The 18,538-nt window shown below is 45.1% G+C and overlaps 1 protein-coding gene across 5 annotated transcripts in view; it reads right to left on the bottom strand.

The window, feature by feature from the left end:
• Positions 1-18,538, bottom strand: part of EXT1 (exostosin glycosyltransferase 1) — a 290,691-nt gene that overhangs the window by 35,589 nt on the left and 236,564 nt on the right. For 3 of the 5 annotated variants that reach the window (XR_014843449.1, XM_085021811.1, XM_085021814.1), the window contains 2 exons: positions 2,750-2,843; positions 966-1,073 (listed from right to left, as the gene is read on the bottom strand). Coding sequence is in view for 4 of the 5 variants with exons in the window: in XM_085021811.1 (XP_084877937.1) it covers positions 966-1,073; positions 2,750-2,843 (202 nt within the window). In the remaining variant the exon portion in view is untranslated. Of the gene's footprint in view, positions 1-965; positions 1,074-2,749; positions 2,844-2,936; positions 3,016-4,782; positions 6,757-18,538 lie in introns of those variants that run through there. The other 2 variants (XM_085021812.1, XM_085021813.1) reach the window with 2 other exon arrangements.

Here is an 18,538-nt window from a genome sequence, read left to right as displayed (position 1 = left end):
GATAAGAATTGCCTTGAATGTATAGATCACTTTGGGTAATGTGAATGTTTTAATAATATTAAGTTTTATTTCAGCAATGCAGGACAACCTGAATGAGCCTTAAGGACATTATTCTAAGTGAAATACACTAGTCACAGAAAGACAAATACTTCATGAGTCCCCTTATATGAGGTATCTAAAGTAATCAAATTCATAGAATTAAAGACTAGAATGGTGATGACCTGGGGTTGGGGGGGGTGGGAAGTGAGGAGTTACTAATCAGTGGGCATAAAGTTTCAGTTAAGCAAGATAAATAAGCCTTAGAGACCTGCTGCAGCACACTGTATCAATACTCGACCATAACGAGCACAGGTCAACATTTAAGAGAATAGATTTCATACTATGTGTCCTTACAACAATAAAATGAAATGAAAAAAATCGAAATGGCCAAAAAAATGCATTTTAAAAAACCTATACATTTTTCATGAGAGGCTGTTCTCTTAACTATACATCTTAAAGATAATACTCACTTGGGTACCCAGACTAGATCATTTGAGCGATGATTACACTAATTATCAAAATCAGCCCTAGAGACCTCTTTCTGATAATTAATCTGAAGGCAAATACGGAAATGGGAAAGGAGTACAAATTAGCAGTAGTACAACTGGTATGAAACCCTCTGGTATCATTTCTAAGCATTTGGGATACTGAAGGGGGTAGATACACACCTCCGCTCAGCATCAAATTTCACATCCTCTACCTGCAACTTCTCCTTTTCTGAATATATTCCCCGGACCTGAACAGACTGTGTGTTGGGGAGTGAACAATGCCATGTTAAATGACTTCATATTCACCCTGACACAAGCAATTTTCTCCTGCTAAAATTTCTTTTATAGAGCTGACCTTTTGGATTCATCTTCTTTGAAAGTTTGGACGGGGGCAGCAATAACCCACTGATCTGTTGAAGGCCACAGCCCCTTCCTTACCTGTAATAACAATCGCTCATCGCCTATGACGGCAGCTTGGTTCCAATTAATCACTTCAGAGAATGGCAACTCCCATCCATTGCTGAGCATCACAGGGACACAGGCAGCCTGTGCAAAGAAGGGGACTTTGTGAGTGTGAGGGAGGCGGCAGCAGGAACTGTTCTAATCAGGGGTGACATGGGTACAAATTCAATTACTGGACTGCTGAGGTCAGAAGAAAAGTAGGCGTTCAGGAATTATCAAGTCACATGAAGGCTGTGTGTATCCAGCTGCAATTTTACTATTTGCAAGTCTTGCCCTAGAAGGCTACAACCCCATTTCTATTCTAGTACACGGTTTGGCTGACCTTACTTCTCCATAGACAACTGACCTCACTGGAGAAATTTTAGTTGATGTACCAAAACTGTTCACCAACAAAAATCCTAACACAAAACCAATCTTGGACATGAATGGTCTTGTCAATGTAACCATCCCAGTCCACTTGCAAAGTGGTTCATCTCAACGTCCTGATCACGGTAGAGCAGAAGGGGGCTCAGCGTTCCTGATAAAGTGTTTTGAGGACTTAACTCTTACATGGGGCTCACCTTTCCCTTGCTATGCAAACATCGGAACCAGAACTTTGTTCCCTTCACTGTGGAGGGATCGGACTTAACTCTTACATGGGGCTCACCTTTCCCTTGCTATGCAAACATCGGAACCAGAACTTTGTTCCCTTCACTGTGGAGGGATCGGACTTAACTCTTACATGGGGCTCACCTTTCCCTTGCTATGCAAACATCGGAACCAGAACTTTGTTCCCTTCACTGTGGAGGGATCCCAACCACTATTGTACCAATTTCCTACTTGCCCAGTGACCTAAGAGCTAAGGAGCATCAGGCTCATGACAAATTCTGGCTGCAAATAACCTGTAATCCAAAGCAGAGAGCAGTTTGCTCCATGCAAAAACCCAAGAGGCTAGGGGAACGGTAACGATGGTATGCTGCGTGGAACATGCCAGAAAAGACTTTCGAGAGAAGGACGCTCTCCTGTTGGAGGACAGGACAGAATGATGGAAGTTAGGAAGCACTGTGACAAACAGCAGAGATTCAGGCCAGGTGCAGAGCACCGAGGAGGAAAGGACACAAAAGCAAGGGGTCAAGGAGAAGAGGAGAGAGGATGAGGACATGCGTTCTTGCCAACCAGGAGGCTGGCAGCGATTTCCAGGTTGGATGCGTGGGGCGCTGTCTCAGCAGCTGAAGGCGTTCCTGCAGCCTCGAGGTTAACAGCAGAGTCTCACAGCTCTGCGGTGGGTGAGTACCACCACCCTGCTGGGCATCACGCTCAGAATTTGGAGGAAGCGAGTGACAACTGAGATGGGGACAGAACAGACAACGTGGCTTTGGGGAAATACCAGGCATAAAAGCCATTTCTGCTGCTCTCGAGCCTGGCTTCCAGGAGAAGGAGGGCTGAGTCTCTGTGAGGAGCCCAGCTCGGCTGCCTGGTGGGGAATCAGATCTGCCCTCTTGTTTGCAAAAGTGTCTCTGAAGAACCCATCCTCCCTTGAGATTCCCCTTGAATTTTCTCATGTTCAAAGGTGTGAGCGTAAATCCCCCCCTCCGACCCAACTCATAAACAACACTGCAGAATCTCGTGGGAAAATAGATTTCAGGTGTTCAGGGCAGACCATGCGTTCTGTTTGGATTCCAGGAGAAGTGCTCAGGTTAAACACCCTTTCCAAGCCACTCCCCACCGCCCAGTCTGGTGTCGTCCGCAGCCCTGTTCTGGGGAGGATCAGGGTCACTTACCTGCAGAGCCTCCAGGAACCTGAAGGACCCAAGCCTGCGACCACGAGGAACCAGACAGAAAGTGGCATTGTGCAGCATTTCCCGATAATCATACCTAGAAGGAGAGGGGGAGCCATCAGCAAACTGAGACCAGTTAGGAATGGGGCAGGAGCAGGGCGGGGATGAATGAACAACCGTGGGTGCACACCTGCGTGAAACTGCCTAGAACAACTCCGGATGCACACTGACCAGCCTCACTTTCCCAGGGGGGACGGTGGGGAGGGTTGCTGCATGAAGGAGAAGACATGTGAAACTTACGTTTGCCCAAGCAATCAGGGTCTTTTGCAAACACCGCGGAAAAGACAAGTCTGATGGTGGCAATATGGCTTGGGCTCGCCCAGCCTTTGTTTCCCAGATCAAATTTGTGTGTCTTGATGAAACAGGTTGCCCCCACAAGCTTCAAAAATAGTCACTGCTAGTGGTTCTTTTTTAACGCCACTGTTCTTTGGTAAAACTGAGACTTTTTTGTTTTCTACCTAGGTTTTTCAGACGTACTCAGGAAACCTCCATGACAAAAACACAAAATACGTATTTTCTTCTTCAAGCTGGAGTCTCTACATTTAACCAAGAACATTTGGTCACCCCAGACAAACACTCCTGTATAAGAATGGTTGGCATGATTCATAGGGGAAAGAGGGGGTGAGAGAGAGAGGAGCCTGCCTAAGAAATTGGCAAAGAGGAACAAAAATATGGGGGAAAATGAGGAGAGAGAAAACCAGGGGATGCAGAAAACTGGGCTGCAGAAGAGAGGATCGTTTCTTTGACTCAAATACCATTCAGCCGTATCACACCATTTTTGCACTTGAAAAAATGCAAAATATAACACGAACACCACCTGTCTATGCCGACGAAGTGTACGAAAGATAACAAGCATCTCATTTTGTTCAGGGGTAGCACTGTAAAAACGACGCCCACCCAACACATTCCTAAACACACGGTTGAAAGTTCACTAGGAGTTTAAGAAAACTTGGGAAAATGGCAATGATGGCTCATGTCCTATGAAGGGCCAGATTCTCAGCGTTCGGATGAAATCACTCTCCTTTTTCAAGAGCTTCCCGTGCTCAGCAGACAGGTGTGACTCTGACGGCAGCATATGTCACCAGCATTTTCTGACTCTAATAGTCTAATTTAATCGTAGCCTGAAGGCACTGGATTCTTCCCTCCTCTTTTTGGGATACTGATATATACGTTTATATTTTTAAAGTCCACATCTATTTTTATATTCTCATACAAACTAGGCATATGGGAGTAAGCCAATTTTCAATTATAAACCCGTCATTAAGGAGAACATCATGCAAAGGACCATTTGCTTAAACAAGCGTGTACAACTAATTTGCACAAGAAAAGGTCACCATGAACGGATAAAGATTATCTCCATTGAGAGTAAAAATTTAAAAAAAAAAACCTTGCTGCATTAATTAAACTGCAAAATAGACTTCAAAGTAGAAAAGATTTTTAAGAGGGCTCAAATTTAGCTAAATTAAAAAATATTAAATTGTGACAGTAATGGCTTCTCTTTTTCTCATCAAACAAAGGGAAGTAATTGACAAGTATCTTCAAGTTCAACAATGGATAGTCTGAATATCTATCTAATTGATGAGGAAGAGGGAAATATGTACACATACACACACACACCCCTCAATATACATACATATACACACATAGTTTAAACTGAAACTTTTTTTAATATAAAAAAGGTCAACGAGACTTCAGGCTACATACAGCAAAGTTTAATAAATGCCTAGAATAGAAGCCCCTGAGGGACTGGAACAGAAGGCCCTACCTCCTCATCATTAGGCTGCTAAAAATGTAAAAGTCTATTAATGTTCAGGATTGTAACAAGCTTCAAAGTTGCCAGTTGCAGAATTTACTTTAAGGAGGGAGAGGAAAGGCAGAGAACTCATCGGAAAAACTCAGATGACAGCTATTCAAGGTGTTGATTTTTAAATGGTTGTCTAGAAGGAGGATTTGCTGATGTAGTGGATAAAGCTTACGTGATTGAAACTTGTGTTCATTCACATAATAGGTCACAGGGGCTGGGGGCCAAGCATTCTTCCTGGGACCAGGAACCCACTAGGCAAGCTGTGAGATGAAGAACAAAATGATGAGCTTTCTGGGCCTCGGTTTCCTCATCTGAAAAATGAGTCAGTTGGGCAAGATGACGACAGATGGTTTTGGACGTCTCATTATTCACTCTTAGCATTTTTAGGGATGAAATAAGAATGCCCCAGAAGTTTCCATAACCATTGTACATACATATTACGTATGTGTGTCTATAGAAATCTGCTCGTGTACACAATGTATGTGTGTCTTTATACTGACACTCAGAGACACCTACAGAAACATAACCACGCATGACTTACAATAAGGATTTTCTGATTTCTAACCATGCTTAGCCCCTGAACCTGCCTCTCTCTTGGGCTCTAGTGGCAGTGAGCTTAGGAATTACTACATGGTACAATGGAAGAAGTAATGATATCTACAAGGGGGACAGTCTTTCTAATTGAGTCATGTACGTTCTTGGTGTCCTCCCACTCAGCTCCCTGATGTTCTCATCCACCCTCCATCCACTTCCTTTGAGGTGCTTAAACTCATTCATTTCCTCAGTCATTCTCTCCGGAAGTATATGTTCCAGGCACTGTTCTAGTTCTGTAGATACTGTGCAGAGAAGAAGCACCTCCAGTTGCAAGACCTACCAACGAACGAGGCACTGGATAACCAGAAAGGGCTAATGAGAACTCAGGTGTAACATCTGAAGGTGTTTGTACTTAGTACACTAAGGAAGGCTGGCCTTCCAGATGACACTGTACAGAAGTGTGAGAAGACCCTTCCTAACAAAACAACAACTTAACTGGTACAAATTATAGAAATATTCATTTAAATTTTCTGGAAACTCTCTTAAGGGCACCATGACAAATGGAAAAACATTGGTGGTTAAGAAAATCTATCAAGTCCCGGCAAGAGCCATGAGACTGCGGCATCTGAGCCAAGACCTGTTCCATTACCAACCCCACTGGCTCTGTCTTATAGGAGCTCTAACCTAGGCGAGTGCAACCTAGGCTTCAGCATCCCCTCTCCCCAGCTCCCATCAAGCAGGTGCAAAGACAACCTATAGAAAGGAGAAAATATTTGCACATCATAAATCTGATGAGGGACTTGTATCCAGACTGGGTAAAGAACCCTTCTTATAACTCAACAAGCAAAAGACAAATAATCCAATTTAAAAACAGGCAAAGGATTTGAATAGTCTTCCAAAGAAAATATACAAAGTGCCCATAAGCACATGAAAAGATACTTCACATCATTAGTCATTCGGAAAATACAGATGAAAACCAGGAAACATCACTCTATACCCGCTAGGATGGTTACACTCAAAACCACGGATTATAGCAGGTACCGATGAGGCTGCAGAGAAATTGGAACCCTCGTATATTGCTGGCAGGAAGGTAAAATGGTGTGGCCACATTGGAACATAGTTTGGCAGTTTCTTCTAAAACTAAAAATGGACTTAGCATCTGACCCAGCAGTGGCACTCTTGGGCATTTCTCCCAGAGAAATGAAAACTTACTTTCACACAGACACTTGTCCAGGAACGTTCACAGCAGTGTTATCCTTAATAGCCCCAAACTGGAAACTATTCAGATGCCCTTCCATGAGTGAATCCTCCAACCAACTGTGGTACAGGTATAGCCGAGAATACTTCTCAGCAATAAAAGGAAATGAATGATGAATACACACCAACCTCAAGGAAATTAAGTGAGAAAGCCGATCTCAAAAGGACATCTCCTGCATGATTCCGTTTATATAGCATTCATGAAATAACATAATTACAGGGATGGAGAACAGATTAGTGATTACCGGTAGAATGAGACTGGGGGGAAGATTAGAAGATGACAGGTCACGTGAGGGAGACAATCTTTTTAGAGAGGATTTCTTCTCTCTGACTTGGGTTTAGAAATATAAATCACATCTTCTTAAGAACAAGAGCTAATGAACACATGATATCCTCAGCAAGAGGGTAAGTAGATGAGGGAGGCCACTAATCTCTGAGAACTCTCAGCTTTAATTAATAAATGGTTTTGGTACCCTTTTCAGATGGCCATTAAGTCCCCCATTGTATAGGTGTTGACACAAAAGATAGAACAGTTTCCATAAACTACGGCAATGAAAAATGCCGTAAAAATGACATGACCCTGTCGTTAACCTAGAAACCAAAACCATTTTACAGCCGGAATAATTTTCTCCTTATTGCAGTGAATAATGCATGGGACACACCCCATTTAAAATGGGCCATGTCATAAGCGAAGTCCTTCCTCTTCATAGGAATCCCTCTTTTTTTTTGGGGGGGGAGGCAGGCAGCAATTCAGTGCAACCAGGAATTGGGTGGAGGGCAGAGGTCTGTTGGGGTCTGTTGAGGTCTGCTGGGGTCTTCAGAATACGCTCTTCTAACCAGTAGCATCATTTGCATCATCTGGGAAATTGGTAGAAACTCAAATGCTTAGCCTCACCCAGGTCTGCTGAGTCAGCCACCCTGGGGAGAAAGGCCCAGAATTCTTTGTTTTAACTTGCCCTCCAGGTAATTAAGAGGCACCCTAAATTTTGAGAACCACTGGCATGGTAATTAAGAGCTTAATAATTAGAAGCTTAGTGGTTAAGCAGCTTTCGACCCAGCCAAACCTAGGTTCCAGTTTCAGCTTGGCTATTCACAAGCTGAGTGATCTTGGGAAAGTTATTTAATTTGTCTACATCTTAGTCTCCTGGCTGGCAGAATGGGGATAGTGCTTCTACTGTGAGGATTAAATGATACATTTGAACTAAAGCATGGGCACATTATAAACAATGCAGAAATGATACTTATGGTTATCGTGATGGAAGAGAGGCAACAGAATGTAATGGAAGGCTGACTCCAAGTGAGAAAACTTGGGTTGAAGAATTTGGGTTCTGCTTCTACCCCTTTCTGTGTGCCTCTGTGCAAACTCTTTAGCTTCTCTGTGCCTCAAAGATATACATGTACATACAGTAGAACCTGCAACACACTACACAACGGTAAGTTTTTGTACAAATTATATCAGTTTAAGAGGAATAAAAACGTTTCAAAAAAGTAACAAAGAAATGAAAAGAGAACAGCATTCCCAAAGACAGGGTGGGGAGAAACGTGGAGCTGACCCTTTAAAAGAAAATGAAATCAGAAGCTGTGAATCACAACAGCAGCTTCTAATTGAAAGGATTTGCCTTATTATCAAAAGCCCCACAGACAGGGATGTTGCTGGTGCAGCGAGCTCCCAGTGCCTCCTGAGCATGCCACAATTCCTCCGGGGGGTGACATCTGCCACGTGGGCCTGCTTTTTGCTAATCATAGAGGAAAGGGAAGAAGCAAGTGAGCCAGACCCTCGTCTCTGTAGTCACACGATTCTAGTCTCCCCTGATGTTGCTACAGTTTTTCTCAAGTATTTATTTATAAAGGCAGTTAACATCTACAACTGATAGGTTCCCTCTCAGTCCCCATCCTCATAAGTACTTAATCTTCTTTGCTTATACCAAGTTGGAATGTCATCCCCTAGAAGAAGAAAAAAGCACCCCAGGACAATCTATGACTGTTGTAGCTGCCTCTGGGAGAAGGGAAATAAAAGAGCTTATTAGCACCTCCTCTGTGATTTTTTTCATTCATTCAACAAACAGTAGGTGAATGCCTACCATGTCTCAAGTACTGTTCAAGGAACTGATGGTCCAGGGAAAAGGTGTATGTGTTATTAAATGATTGTCATTCAGGAAGGGAAATGGGAAGATGGAGGCAAGGGCTGAGGGTTATGAAGAGAAGAGAAACAACAGCTATGACTTGGGTCAAAGAGAAGCAGGGATGCCTTCTGCAGGAATGGAGACTTTAAGGTACATATTAAAGGAAGAGCAAGAGTCAGTCTGGCAAAGAGCTGAGAGGAAGTGATGGGCATTTTGGGGGGGGAAGAGCAAGCAGAGCAGGAACAAAGACACAGAGGTGAGATAAATGCCCCCAGATTGGGGGGGGGGCAGAGAGGGGGTGATGAGGCTGCTGGTGCAGGCAGGGTCCCATTGGGAAGATCACGTGTGATTATCTCCTGGCCCTCAGACATGACCCTGTGCAGGCGATCATGAATCACTGAAGGGCTCAAGCTGAAGAATGACAATATTACCAAAGGAACTCTTAGGACTTGATAAAACCCAACCTCACAGGTGAGCAGTAAGTTCCAAGCCAATAATCTAGTCAACGCAGGTCACAGCTATGGTGCCTCCAGGGCCGCAGCTCTGGCTTTTCAATTCTAAAGGGCCTTTGCTTTCCACTACATGATGCCCCCTCCTGGGGCAGCTCTCACAAATGCAGTGTCTGAAAGTAATTTTCCTTAGGCAGTCAAGTCCTCAACAGCTCACCTAGTTCAGAGCATTGGCAAGATACAGCTATCACTTAAAAGGCCTCTCCTCTGCCCCATGTCACAACAGGGGTTCAGTCCAAGAGGGTGCTTTGTTACTTAATAGCTATGTTGCCTTAGGCCCTTTCTTGGACTTTACAGATTTAATGCTTAAATTTTCAATTATTTTTTTGAGAATACTCAAAAGTTCATAGCATACAATAATATGGAATTGGCCCAAGGCAGATTTGAACTAAGAAACACTCAAGTGGGAGTGATTCAGAGTCTTGTAGCTGGAAAATGGGTCCAGTGGCCACGGTTCTATCTCTATTTGTCTTGTAATCGACACATGGAAAAGTAGGGGTCCCTGTGGGCTTTGAGAATTCACCAGACCCACTAAGCCTGTTGCTTCACATGATCTCTGTGCCCACGAACAAGCTACTCTACATTCTGGTGTTGGGTAGATGCAGGTGGGTTATCCTGGCATTTGGTGCTGGGCCTGGCTGACCATTGTGGCTGCTGCCTCAGGGACACTCGATGGCTCCCAGTGGGAAGGCACTCAATAGCTATTTGGAGATGGCAGGGCCACTCCACCCTGAGCACTGCCTGCTGCTCGCATCTCTGGGTCAGTCCAAGGCCTAGGGATTGATTTCTTTGTGATGCTCCTCAGAACGATGCTGCCGGTCCCAGCTGTCCACCCTTTCACATGCCTTAGCTTTCCATGGAAGCCCATCTCCTTATGGATCCATTCAGGATCCATTTCAACATTGGGGAAGGTGGGAGGAACGGGGTGTGGGCTCTAGCTAGGGCGGGAGGCCCCAGGGGAGGTGGGAACGGCCCTGCACACCCCTCATTTAAGTCTCATGGCCACCCCGGAGGCGCATATTGATACACCTGCTTTTCACAGGGAAGAGGAGAGAGTCAGATAGATCCTTGAAATCAAACATCATGTCTGAACAACGGATCATAATCCCATATCAAGTCTAAACTCCCCCACCCCATCTCCACCCTAAATATCCACTGACAGCGCAGAACTATACACTTAGCCAGGTGGTAATGAATTCAACATGTTCCAGGTACGTGATGGAGTCGACCATCTCGGTCCCCGCTTATTACACAGCAGCTCAATGGCTAATATGTAAAAGCAAGTGAAAAAAAAGGACAGCCATTAATGATAACAATTATAATAATAACTCCTCCCCCCACTGATTACATGTTTCCCATTGCTGGGGGTGGGGGCAAAACAATCTGTATTCATACCAACCCTTTCCCTCTACAACCACATGTAAAATGGCCCCATTTTACAGATGATGAAGTTGAGTCACAGAGGTTTTGTGGGGCTTGTACAGAAAGGCAGGATTCACAGTGTATGTATGCTCTGCTGTCTCTCAGAGCTGCCTAGAAGGTAGGATGCAACAAAAGGGGAAAATGAAAGAGCATTTGAGTACCTTGTGCCAGGGGACCTTAATCTCAGGAAGCCGTCTGAGGGAGGAGAGGTATTGTGGCACCGGCTTTTGTGCTCAGAAATACCAAATTTCAAACTGCTCCAAGATAAATGCAATTCCAGGATGCATGGGTCTAAACTCTGTTTGGAAATAAAGCAGTTCTGAAAATGTTAAATAAAGGGCTCTCTGGGTACGGGGGGGAGGGAGGGGAATGGCAATTAAAGAGCCAGCAGCAAGCTTGACCTCAGATGGATACGTGGGTCCAGAAGAGGCACAGCAAGGTCTTGGCTGCAGGAGCTAAATGTCTGGGACAGACCCCGAGGGCAAGCGAGAAGCCCGAGGTCATTATCTTACCATTAACCTTTCACCAGGCTCTGCACCACGAAGACGAGCCAAGTGGATCAGGGCCAGGAAGTGTAGACTAAGTTAAGAAGCCCAGCGCCCAGGCTGGCAGCATGGGGTGTCAAGCTTCGATGGCAACTCCTCCTCAGGGACAGGCCATGTCCCAGGGAGCAGGCTGTGGACGGGGTCCTTCTGCCCACACACCTCCTCTGCTTCCACTGCTTCCCTTCCACCCTGATCCCCAGACCTGGCCAGACACCTTCTTGCTGTTGCCCCGTCCAGTGCTCCCCCTGGATTAATTGCCTGTTCTCTTGTTTTCCTTCCACTGGGCTCCAGGAGGCAGGACCACGGTCCTTCCTCTCAAACCAACACCTACCCCCAGAGCCTGGCCCGTAGCAGCCCCTCAAACCCAGGTATTGAATAGATGAAAAATGCTCAGTGTTCACTAGTGTGCAGGGGGGCTGTGGAAGCAACAGAGACCCAAAGAAGAGATTCAAGCCCTTCGTTGCAGTTACAACAACCTCTTTGGCTACTAACAACATGTCTGACTCTTAGTTACGCCAGGCCTCCCCAGATGATTTTCACTCCTATGTTCAGGCTGAGCCAGACTGACTTAGACAATGGAAAAAGGCGTCTTTTATATACAGCATCTTTCTTTTGTACGTTTTCTATCCTTTCTCTGTCTTTATTTCCCAAGGCCTGGCAGCTTGTTAAAAATTTCGTCTTCTCTCTGCACCCTGATGAAGGGGGTGGGGGGATGCGGGGTGGGGAATGTGTGTTTCACCAGCCCCGATAAATAGCATTATTTGCAAATCAAGCTAAATATATGCACAGCTCTCTTCAGACTGAACTGTCTCCTGGCTTTCCTCCATGTTGGAGCTCAAAAAAAAATAAATAACGAAACAAACCTGGAGCATCTCTTTCTGGCTTCTGTAATGATAAACACTGCAAAGGTGATGACTCCCCATCCTTCAAAGATAACTGGGCTTCCCCCGGTGTTCTGACCCCTCCCCTTCCTGGGCCAAGACATTCTTTCCTGCACAGCCAACCTTGGTCAGCACTGGGATTAAGAGGATGCTTGGAATTCCTGCTGGGCTGTTCACGTCATTAGAGTAGGCACCTAGGGGCCATTCGGTGGCGAACCTGACATACCCCGCATTCTTGGTCAGTGCTGAAGCCTTTCATCTGGTCGTTGCACTTAAGTGATTATAAAATACCTTGAGAATCCAATTGCATACAGCTAATGAAATGATGCTGGTTTCAGCTACCCTCACTTCCCATCTCCTTTCCTATCTTTGTCATTCCTGGGCTCTTACCTTCTGACTTTGCCAGTCAGGGTCAGCTCGCTCCTGGGCCTTTTGCACTGAGCAAGCAAATGAGACCACAGAACTCTGGCTAGGCAGAGATGGTGCATCTTAAAACAAAACAAAACAAAACAAAACAAAACCATAGGACACCGATGTAATATGAAAGCTGCATGAAGCTTGTGGTCTCTGGAAAGTTTAATCTCTCCCATCTGGGTATGTGAATATATAAACGTACAGGTGTACAGTGTGTCCACGAGACATAAAAATCTGTTATGATTAACTCTCTGATTCCACATATTGTTTATTTACAAGATCACCCTCCCAGGAAGGGTTTGGTCACTGGAGACTAGGAAAGCCCGTAAGTCTAGATTTTTGCCTTTTCCTTTGGCAGAAGCACAACAGTGCCCTGGGGGAAAGAGTCTGTGAAGCTCTGAGTCACCTCTTCCTCTCCTCCAACCAGCTCTGCTCAGCACTGTTCCCCTTGAGAAGCAGTTAAGGAGCCAGCCAGCTCCTAGGTGGCCTCATTTTGGGAAGAGGTTGTGGGACAAAGAGAAAATTTAAGAATGTGATGGGGCCGGGGCGGGGGGGGGGTGGGGGGGGCGGGAAGAGGTAGACCAGATGGCCCTTAAGATGCCTTTGGGCCCTGATACTTATTTGCTGGACAAATGAAAACTGAGCAGCTCCTATGTGCCACATCGCATGCTGAGCACTGGAAAAACAAGATGCCAAACCCCTCTGGGAGCTGCCCCCTCCTGGTTTTTATAAGTCCATGGGACCCAGAGTCTCCTCAGCAGCCCCCCTTCCTCTATGTCCTTAATTCTACTCCGCAGGGTTTCCATAGGAGCAGAGCCGCAAGAAGCATATGTTGGTTCTTAGTAGTTTTGGGTCAAAATAGGTTCAATCTTATGTCCCTAAGATACATTTTCCACAGAGCAACCAAAGCTATCTTTAAAATGTCACACCCAGGCTGAAAACCCTCTACTGACGCCTCATGGCACTTAGAGTAAGAGTTGGTCACTTTGCCCTGGATGACAGGGCTCCGTGAGAACTGGCCTCTGCCCACAGCTCCTGCTGCCCCTCTCCTCACTCACCTTCTACAGCTACACTGCCCTTCTCTCAGTTTCTAGAAACACCACACTCATGAACATCTCAGGGACTTGTACTTGCTAGTCCTCCGCCGGGAACATTCTTCTCCCAGATGGACTCAAGATGCGTATCAGCCCTCAGACAAACAGTCCCTCCGCAGAGCGGCCCTCGCAGCCCAGCTCCATTCATGTCTGTCCTGGGATTCACCACTGTCTGAACTCACGCACATATGCGTCTTCCTGGCTTTTTGTCTTTCTTCCTCGATATAATGTTTATTCCATGAGGGCAGGGGCTTACTGCTCCTCTTCACTGCTGGGACCCCAGCCCCTAGACCTGTGCTTGGACCGCAGCCATCTTTTAAGACAATGTTTGTCAAATGAATGCCAGATCTTAGCAAACGACACCTGTGAGGTCATAAATTGTCCCAAATGCTGGCCCATTCACAAGGGTAATTCCATAGGACAAGTTTCTTTCTCTTTATGTTGAAGTAGAGTTGATTTATAATGTTGTGTTCATTTTTGCTGTACGGTAAAGTGATTCAGTTGTCCACATATATACACTTTTAAAAAACGTGTACATTATGGTTTATCATGGGACATTGAATATAGTTCTCTGGGCTGTATGGTAGGACCTTGTTGATCATCTCTTTCATGTATAACATCTTCCCACTACATCCCCATTCCAAGCCCTTCCCCCTTGGCAACCACAAGTCTGTCCTTCTTGTCTACAGGACTAGCTTCTAAAAGGATATAAGAGAAGTCCTCTTTCCTCTTTGTTTTATGCAAACCAGCCTCCTATCGCTGGTTAACCTGAAGATTCATCAATTTCTCCAAATGCCATCTGCTATGAAAGCCAGATCCCATTAAAAATGTCTTCAGAAAAACATTTTAAAGAAAAAGAATGTCTTTAAGAGATACTTATATAGAATGATAGGATGGAACCCGCACAAACGAACACCAAGAAAATAGAGTTTTCTGGCCCTGACTTTGTCACAGTTTGATTTTATGTAAGTTACTCCAGCTCTGAATCCATACTTATTTACAAAAGGGGACAATCATGCTGGTGTTACCTACCTAATAATGAAGTCTACCGAGGGGGCAATGAAGCAGTATAAACGAGAGTGTTATGCAAACTAAAGCACAAACGAAAGACAGTAAGGATGAGGCAAGCATATTTATGGAATGGCCTTTGTACCTATGAGGCATAATGCAGAGGACGCAGAAGGCCTGGCTTTGTTTACGTTTCTTTTTCTTCTTTGAGAGTCCCAAATCTCTACCTCCTCTATCCCAAATCCATTCACCTCTTCAGATGTGCAGATCCTTTTCCAAAAGAAGCATCTGGAAATAGCTAATTTGAGACCAAAGCCAATGATTAAACACACATGATCCTGTGGGGCTGAAAGGGCTGCCATGATTCCCAGTTTTCCACGGTGTTAGTTTTCCGCTATTAACCAATCAGTCTGCTTTCAGGGTTTGAATCTGCAATGAGGATGGCTCAGAACTCTTGGCTACAGGGCCTTTAAAGAGAGAGCAATTCTGTCACGTGGCCTGTCTTGTTGCTTGGTTTCCATTAAGGCATCTTGGCTTTTAAATACACTGTCAAGTAAAACCTGGCATCAAAACACAAAGTGAGTAACTCCCTTTGTAGAGGCGCTGACGGCTCAGCTGTGTGTCAGATAGATAGCTGCTAAGAGTCCGCTCCAAAGGCGACTGCATCCTCTCTTGGAAGGGAGCCGCTACCACAAACTGCCTTCCCTAGGATTAAGTCAAAGCAAAATTTAGGGATGATCTTTATGGAAAGGGAGCTGGGTAACTCCAATCAACCATATCCCTCTCCACGAGCGCCGGTTTTGGAATTATAAAAAAGTTTTGGAGGTGCGAAAATATAATTGGAAAAGTTTTTTTCCCTGCTTAAAGGGCTAATTGATTTCACAGGTGTTTAATTATCATTTGCTGTGAGATAATACCTTGTAGTGCCATAAAAAATGGATTTAATTTTCGAGTGCTTGCAAAACCATTGCCAAAGCCAAGTTAGAGCTAAAGCTAGATAATTATTCTATAAATCAAACACACTGCCTCCTTTCTTTGAAATTTTTAATACGTGGGGATAATGATATCTGACAACCTTGAAACTAACATGAAAAGGATTTTCCTGCCAAGTGCCAAAAGGCAACCATTGGAGCATTTCAGGCAGTTTGGTTCATTAATGGTGACTCAGGCAGCTCAGGATGCCGCCTGTGGGCTTCCAAAACATTCCAAGGGTAAAGGCACTGGTGTGTGTCGAGACACTGTATTCTTTACCAAGATCAAATGGCCAGATGTCCAAATAAGGTCTACAGAAAAACAGAAAAGCAGCCCCAAACCACCCTTCGCACAAACACTGCCTGGAAACCACGGCAACTCTCTGAGCTCAAACTCAGAGCCCTGGAGTGTGGAACGTGGAGGTATTTCCAACTTGATCCACGAATACTTGCCTATCTCAGGCTTACGGCACCACACTTGTGCTTTCTGTCATAACAAGAGAGAGAAACCATGAAATCAAAAAAATGTTAACAGCTGGCAGGTACCACAGCGATGGCCCGGTGCAAACACCCAGATGAAGAAAGCAGAGCCAGGAGCAGCCCAAGTAACTCTCCCAAGATGACAGGACGAGGGGCTGAAGCAAGAGAAGAAAGGGACTGTTCTGCGCAGGCAGAAAAAAGGAAGAAGCAGCTTGAAAACTGATTTGGAGTCCCCTTCTCATCCAAAATCTAAAAATAAGAGAAGGAATTTTTTCGAAGGCAAAAAGAAAAAAAGTGAGGTTTCATTCTGTAAGAGGAGTGGCTATTTCTTCCACAGAGCCCAGTTTCCGTGCAAGCGCTTACGTTGCCTTAAATAACCATATGAGGGTTTTAGTTGGTGCCACGTTTCAGATTTTTTTATTTCCCCCTCCAACTTTTATTCAGAAGCTGCTGAAGTCCTAACACATTCCATTAGATTAAGTGTGTTTAAATGATTAAGAAAGCAGGACGATCTGGCTGTGCGTGCACACCCACTGTCAGCATTATTTATTAATTGCCTGCGTATAAAGTGTGCACAACGCCCCGATCACTGTACAGCATGGATTTGCAGGCAATGCGAGTTGGCCTTTATAGGTTAAGGGATCATAAGGCAAAATGCAGGATAATTGGTGCCATTCCTGGTCACTGTGTGTGCGTCCTTCTAGGAAAAATCTCAGCCAAGGGTTGGCGTTCCCATCATGGCTCAGCAGTTAAGGAACCCAACTGGTGTCCACGGGGACAAGGATTCGATCCCTGTCCTCTCTCAGTGGGTTAAGGATCCGGCATTGCCGTGAGCTGTGGTGTAGGTCGCAGACACGGCTCAGATCCTGTGTTGCTGTGGCTGTGGTGTGGGCTGGCAGCTGTAGCTCTGATTTGACCCCTAGCCTGGGAACTTCCATATGCCGCAGGTGCAGCCCTAAAAAAAAAAAAAATTCTCAGCCAAAGGTATGTGGGTAGAAAGGATAGAGGGACATGTGAGTTCTAGTACAGTCCGAAAGGATTAGGATGGAAAAGCAGAGCCTTCATAGAGACTGGCTTGGGACTGCAAAGGAAACTCCTGCAATCAAGGAAAATGGTGATAATAATTGCTGTGAGCTTATTATATGCCCAACCTTCTGCAAAGCACTTTAGGTCTATTTGGCCATTTGCTCTTTTGACAACTCTCTGAGGTGGGTGGGCAGTGTGTCTCCTATTTTATAGGAGAGGGGATTGAAGGTTATACCTAATTAGGTCTAAACTTATTTCATAAATGGGCAGGTGGGATTTGAGCTCAGGCCTTCTGACTGCAGGGCCCAAAATAATTTTCAGCATGCACACTGTCTGCATTCTATAATGCTTCTCAGAGCTGTCCCATGGGACTAAGTGAGCTCTGTCTTGCTGGACACCCTGAGAACCATGTCAGAATCTACTGGACTGATTTATGATCTTCTAACCAGAGATAGGCCTGGCATCAGATCTTTTATCCAGCTCAGAGTCAGAGAGGATGTCCTTCCCAAGGTCAGCCCCCACCTAAAGCATTACTCCTAGGTCCTGAGGGCAGGTTGGGGGAAGGAAGGAAGACGTAGAGCAGGTGAGAAACACATGGCTGTTCATTTGCTGTATTTTATCCCAGACAAGACCACTCCGGGAACACAGAAACCTCACGGCCTCTTCCTAAGAATTCATATAATTTTGACTTTCCCCGTCCACTCTGGGGCTTTGGCACCAAGACACACAACAAGCCTTTTAGTTCTCTTAGAAGCTTGTGGAAGCCCCTAACACGTGTGTGGGTGCGCCAGGCCATGTGAACAGGACAGGGAAGAGACATAAAATAAATCCTGTCAAAGATGCCGGCATTTCATTAACTCATTTGCATACTCACTCAGCCATCCACCCATCGATAGACAATAGTTACCGTAAATCTACTAAGTACCAGGCACGCTATTGTCAGGAGTAGGGAATTCAATGGTGAATAAAAATCGTGATAATAACATGAATAATGCTGATGATAATGATGTTTCTTTCCCTTATGGAATTGCCAGGCTTGTTTGGGAGACGGGTATTAAATAATTAACTATAATAAAATCAACAGCCGTGGTGAGCGCTCCAAGGACAGACTAATGGTCCCATGGGAGTCCATGGAAGAGAACTCTGACCTAGTCAGGAGCAGAGGATTAAGCTGAGGGCTAAAGAATAAGGAAGGGGCAAGTGGGACTAGGATGGAGAAGAGTTACTGGGAGCAGTGTGGACAGAAAAATGTCAAAGACCATCAAGGAATTGAAAATACATTTGGGTCAGCAAAATATACAAACCACAACTAGTCACCTCAACATATGTGACACAGACCACACCCAAAGAATGGGATGTAAAATAAAGGTTGGAAAAGTGAGTATTCAAGACTGGCTGTCTAGATGGACAGGCACTTTCTGCTGAACACGCTGACTGTATTACTGGCATTTCAGATTTAACACACCTGTGGAGCAGTAGCCAATGGCAGCAAACCCTAAGCCATGTTGCAGGTAGGAAAGCCATGGCAGGAAGGAGGCTGGCCGTCTTGATTAGAGCTAAGGAAAGATACTTAGGGCTGCACCAGTTCATTTTACCGGCTCCTCCCTGCAACCCCAGGACCTGCCAACTCACCTAGGTGAGATGTATTTACGAGTCCCGTTTCC

This window comes from Sus scrofa, chromosome 4 (assembly GCF_054392235.1).
Source record: "Sus scrofa isolate SSC_HxYL_T2T_F1_AM1 chromosome 4, Sscrofa_HxYL_maternal_Yorkshire_Landrace_v2.0, whole genome shotgun sequence".
NCBI lineage: Eukaryota > Metazoa > Chordata > Mammalia > Artiodactyla > Suidae > Sus > Sus scrofa.
This window is presented reverse-complemented; position numbering and strand designations above follow the sequence as displayed.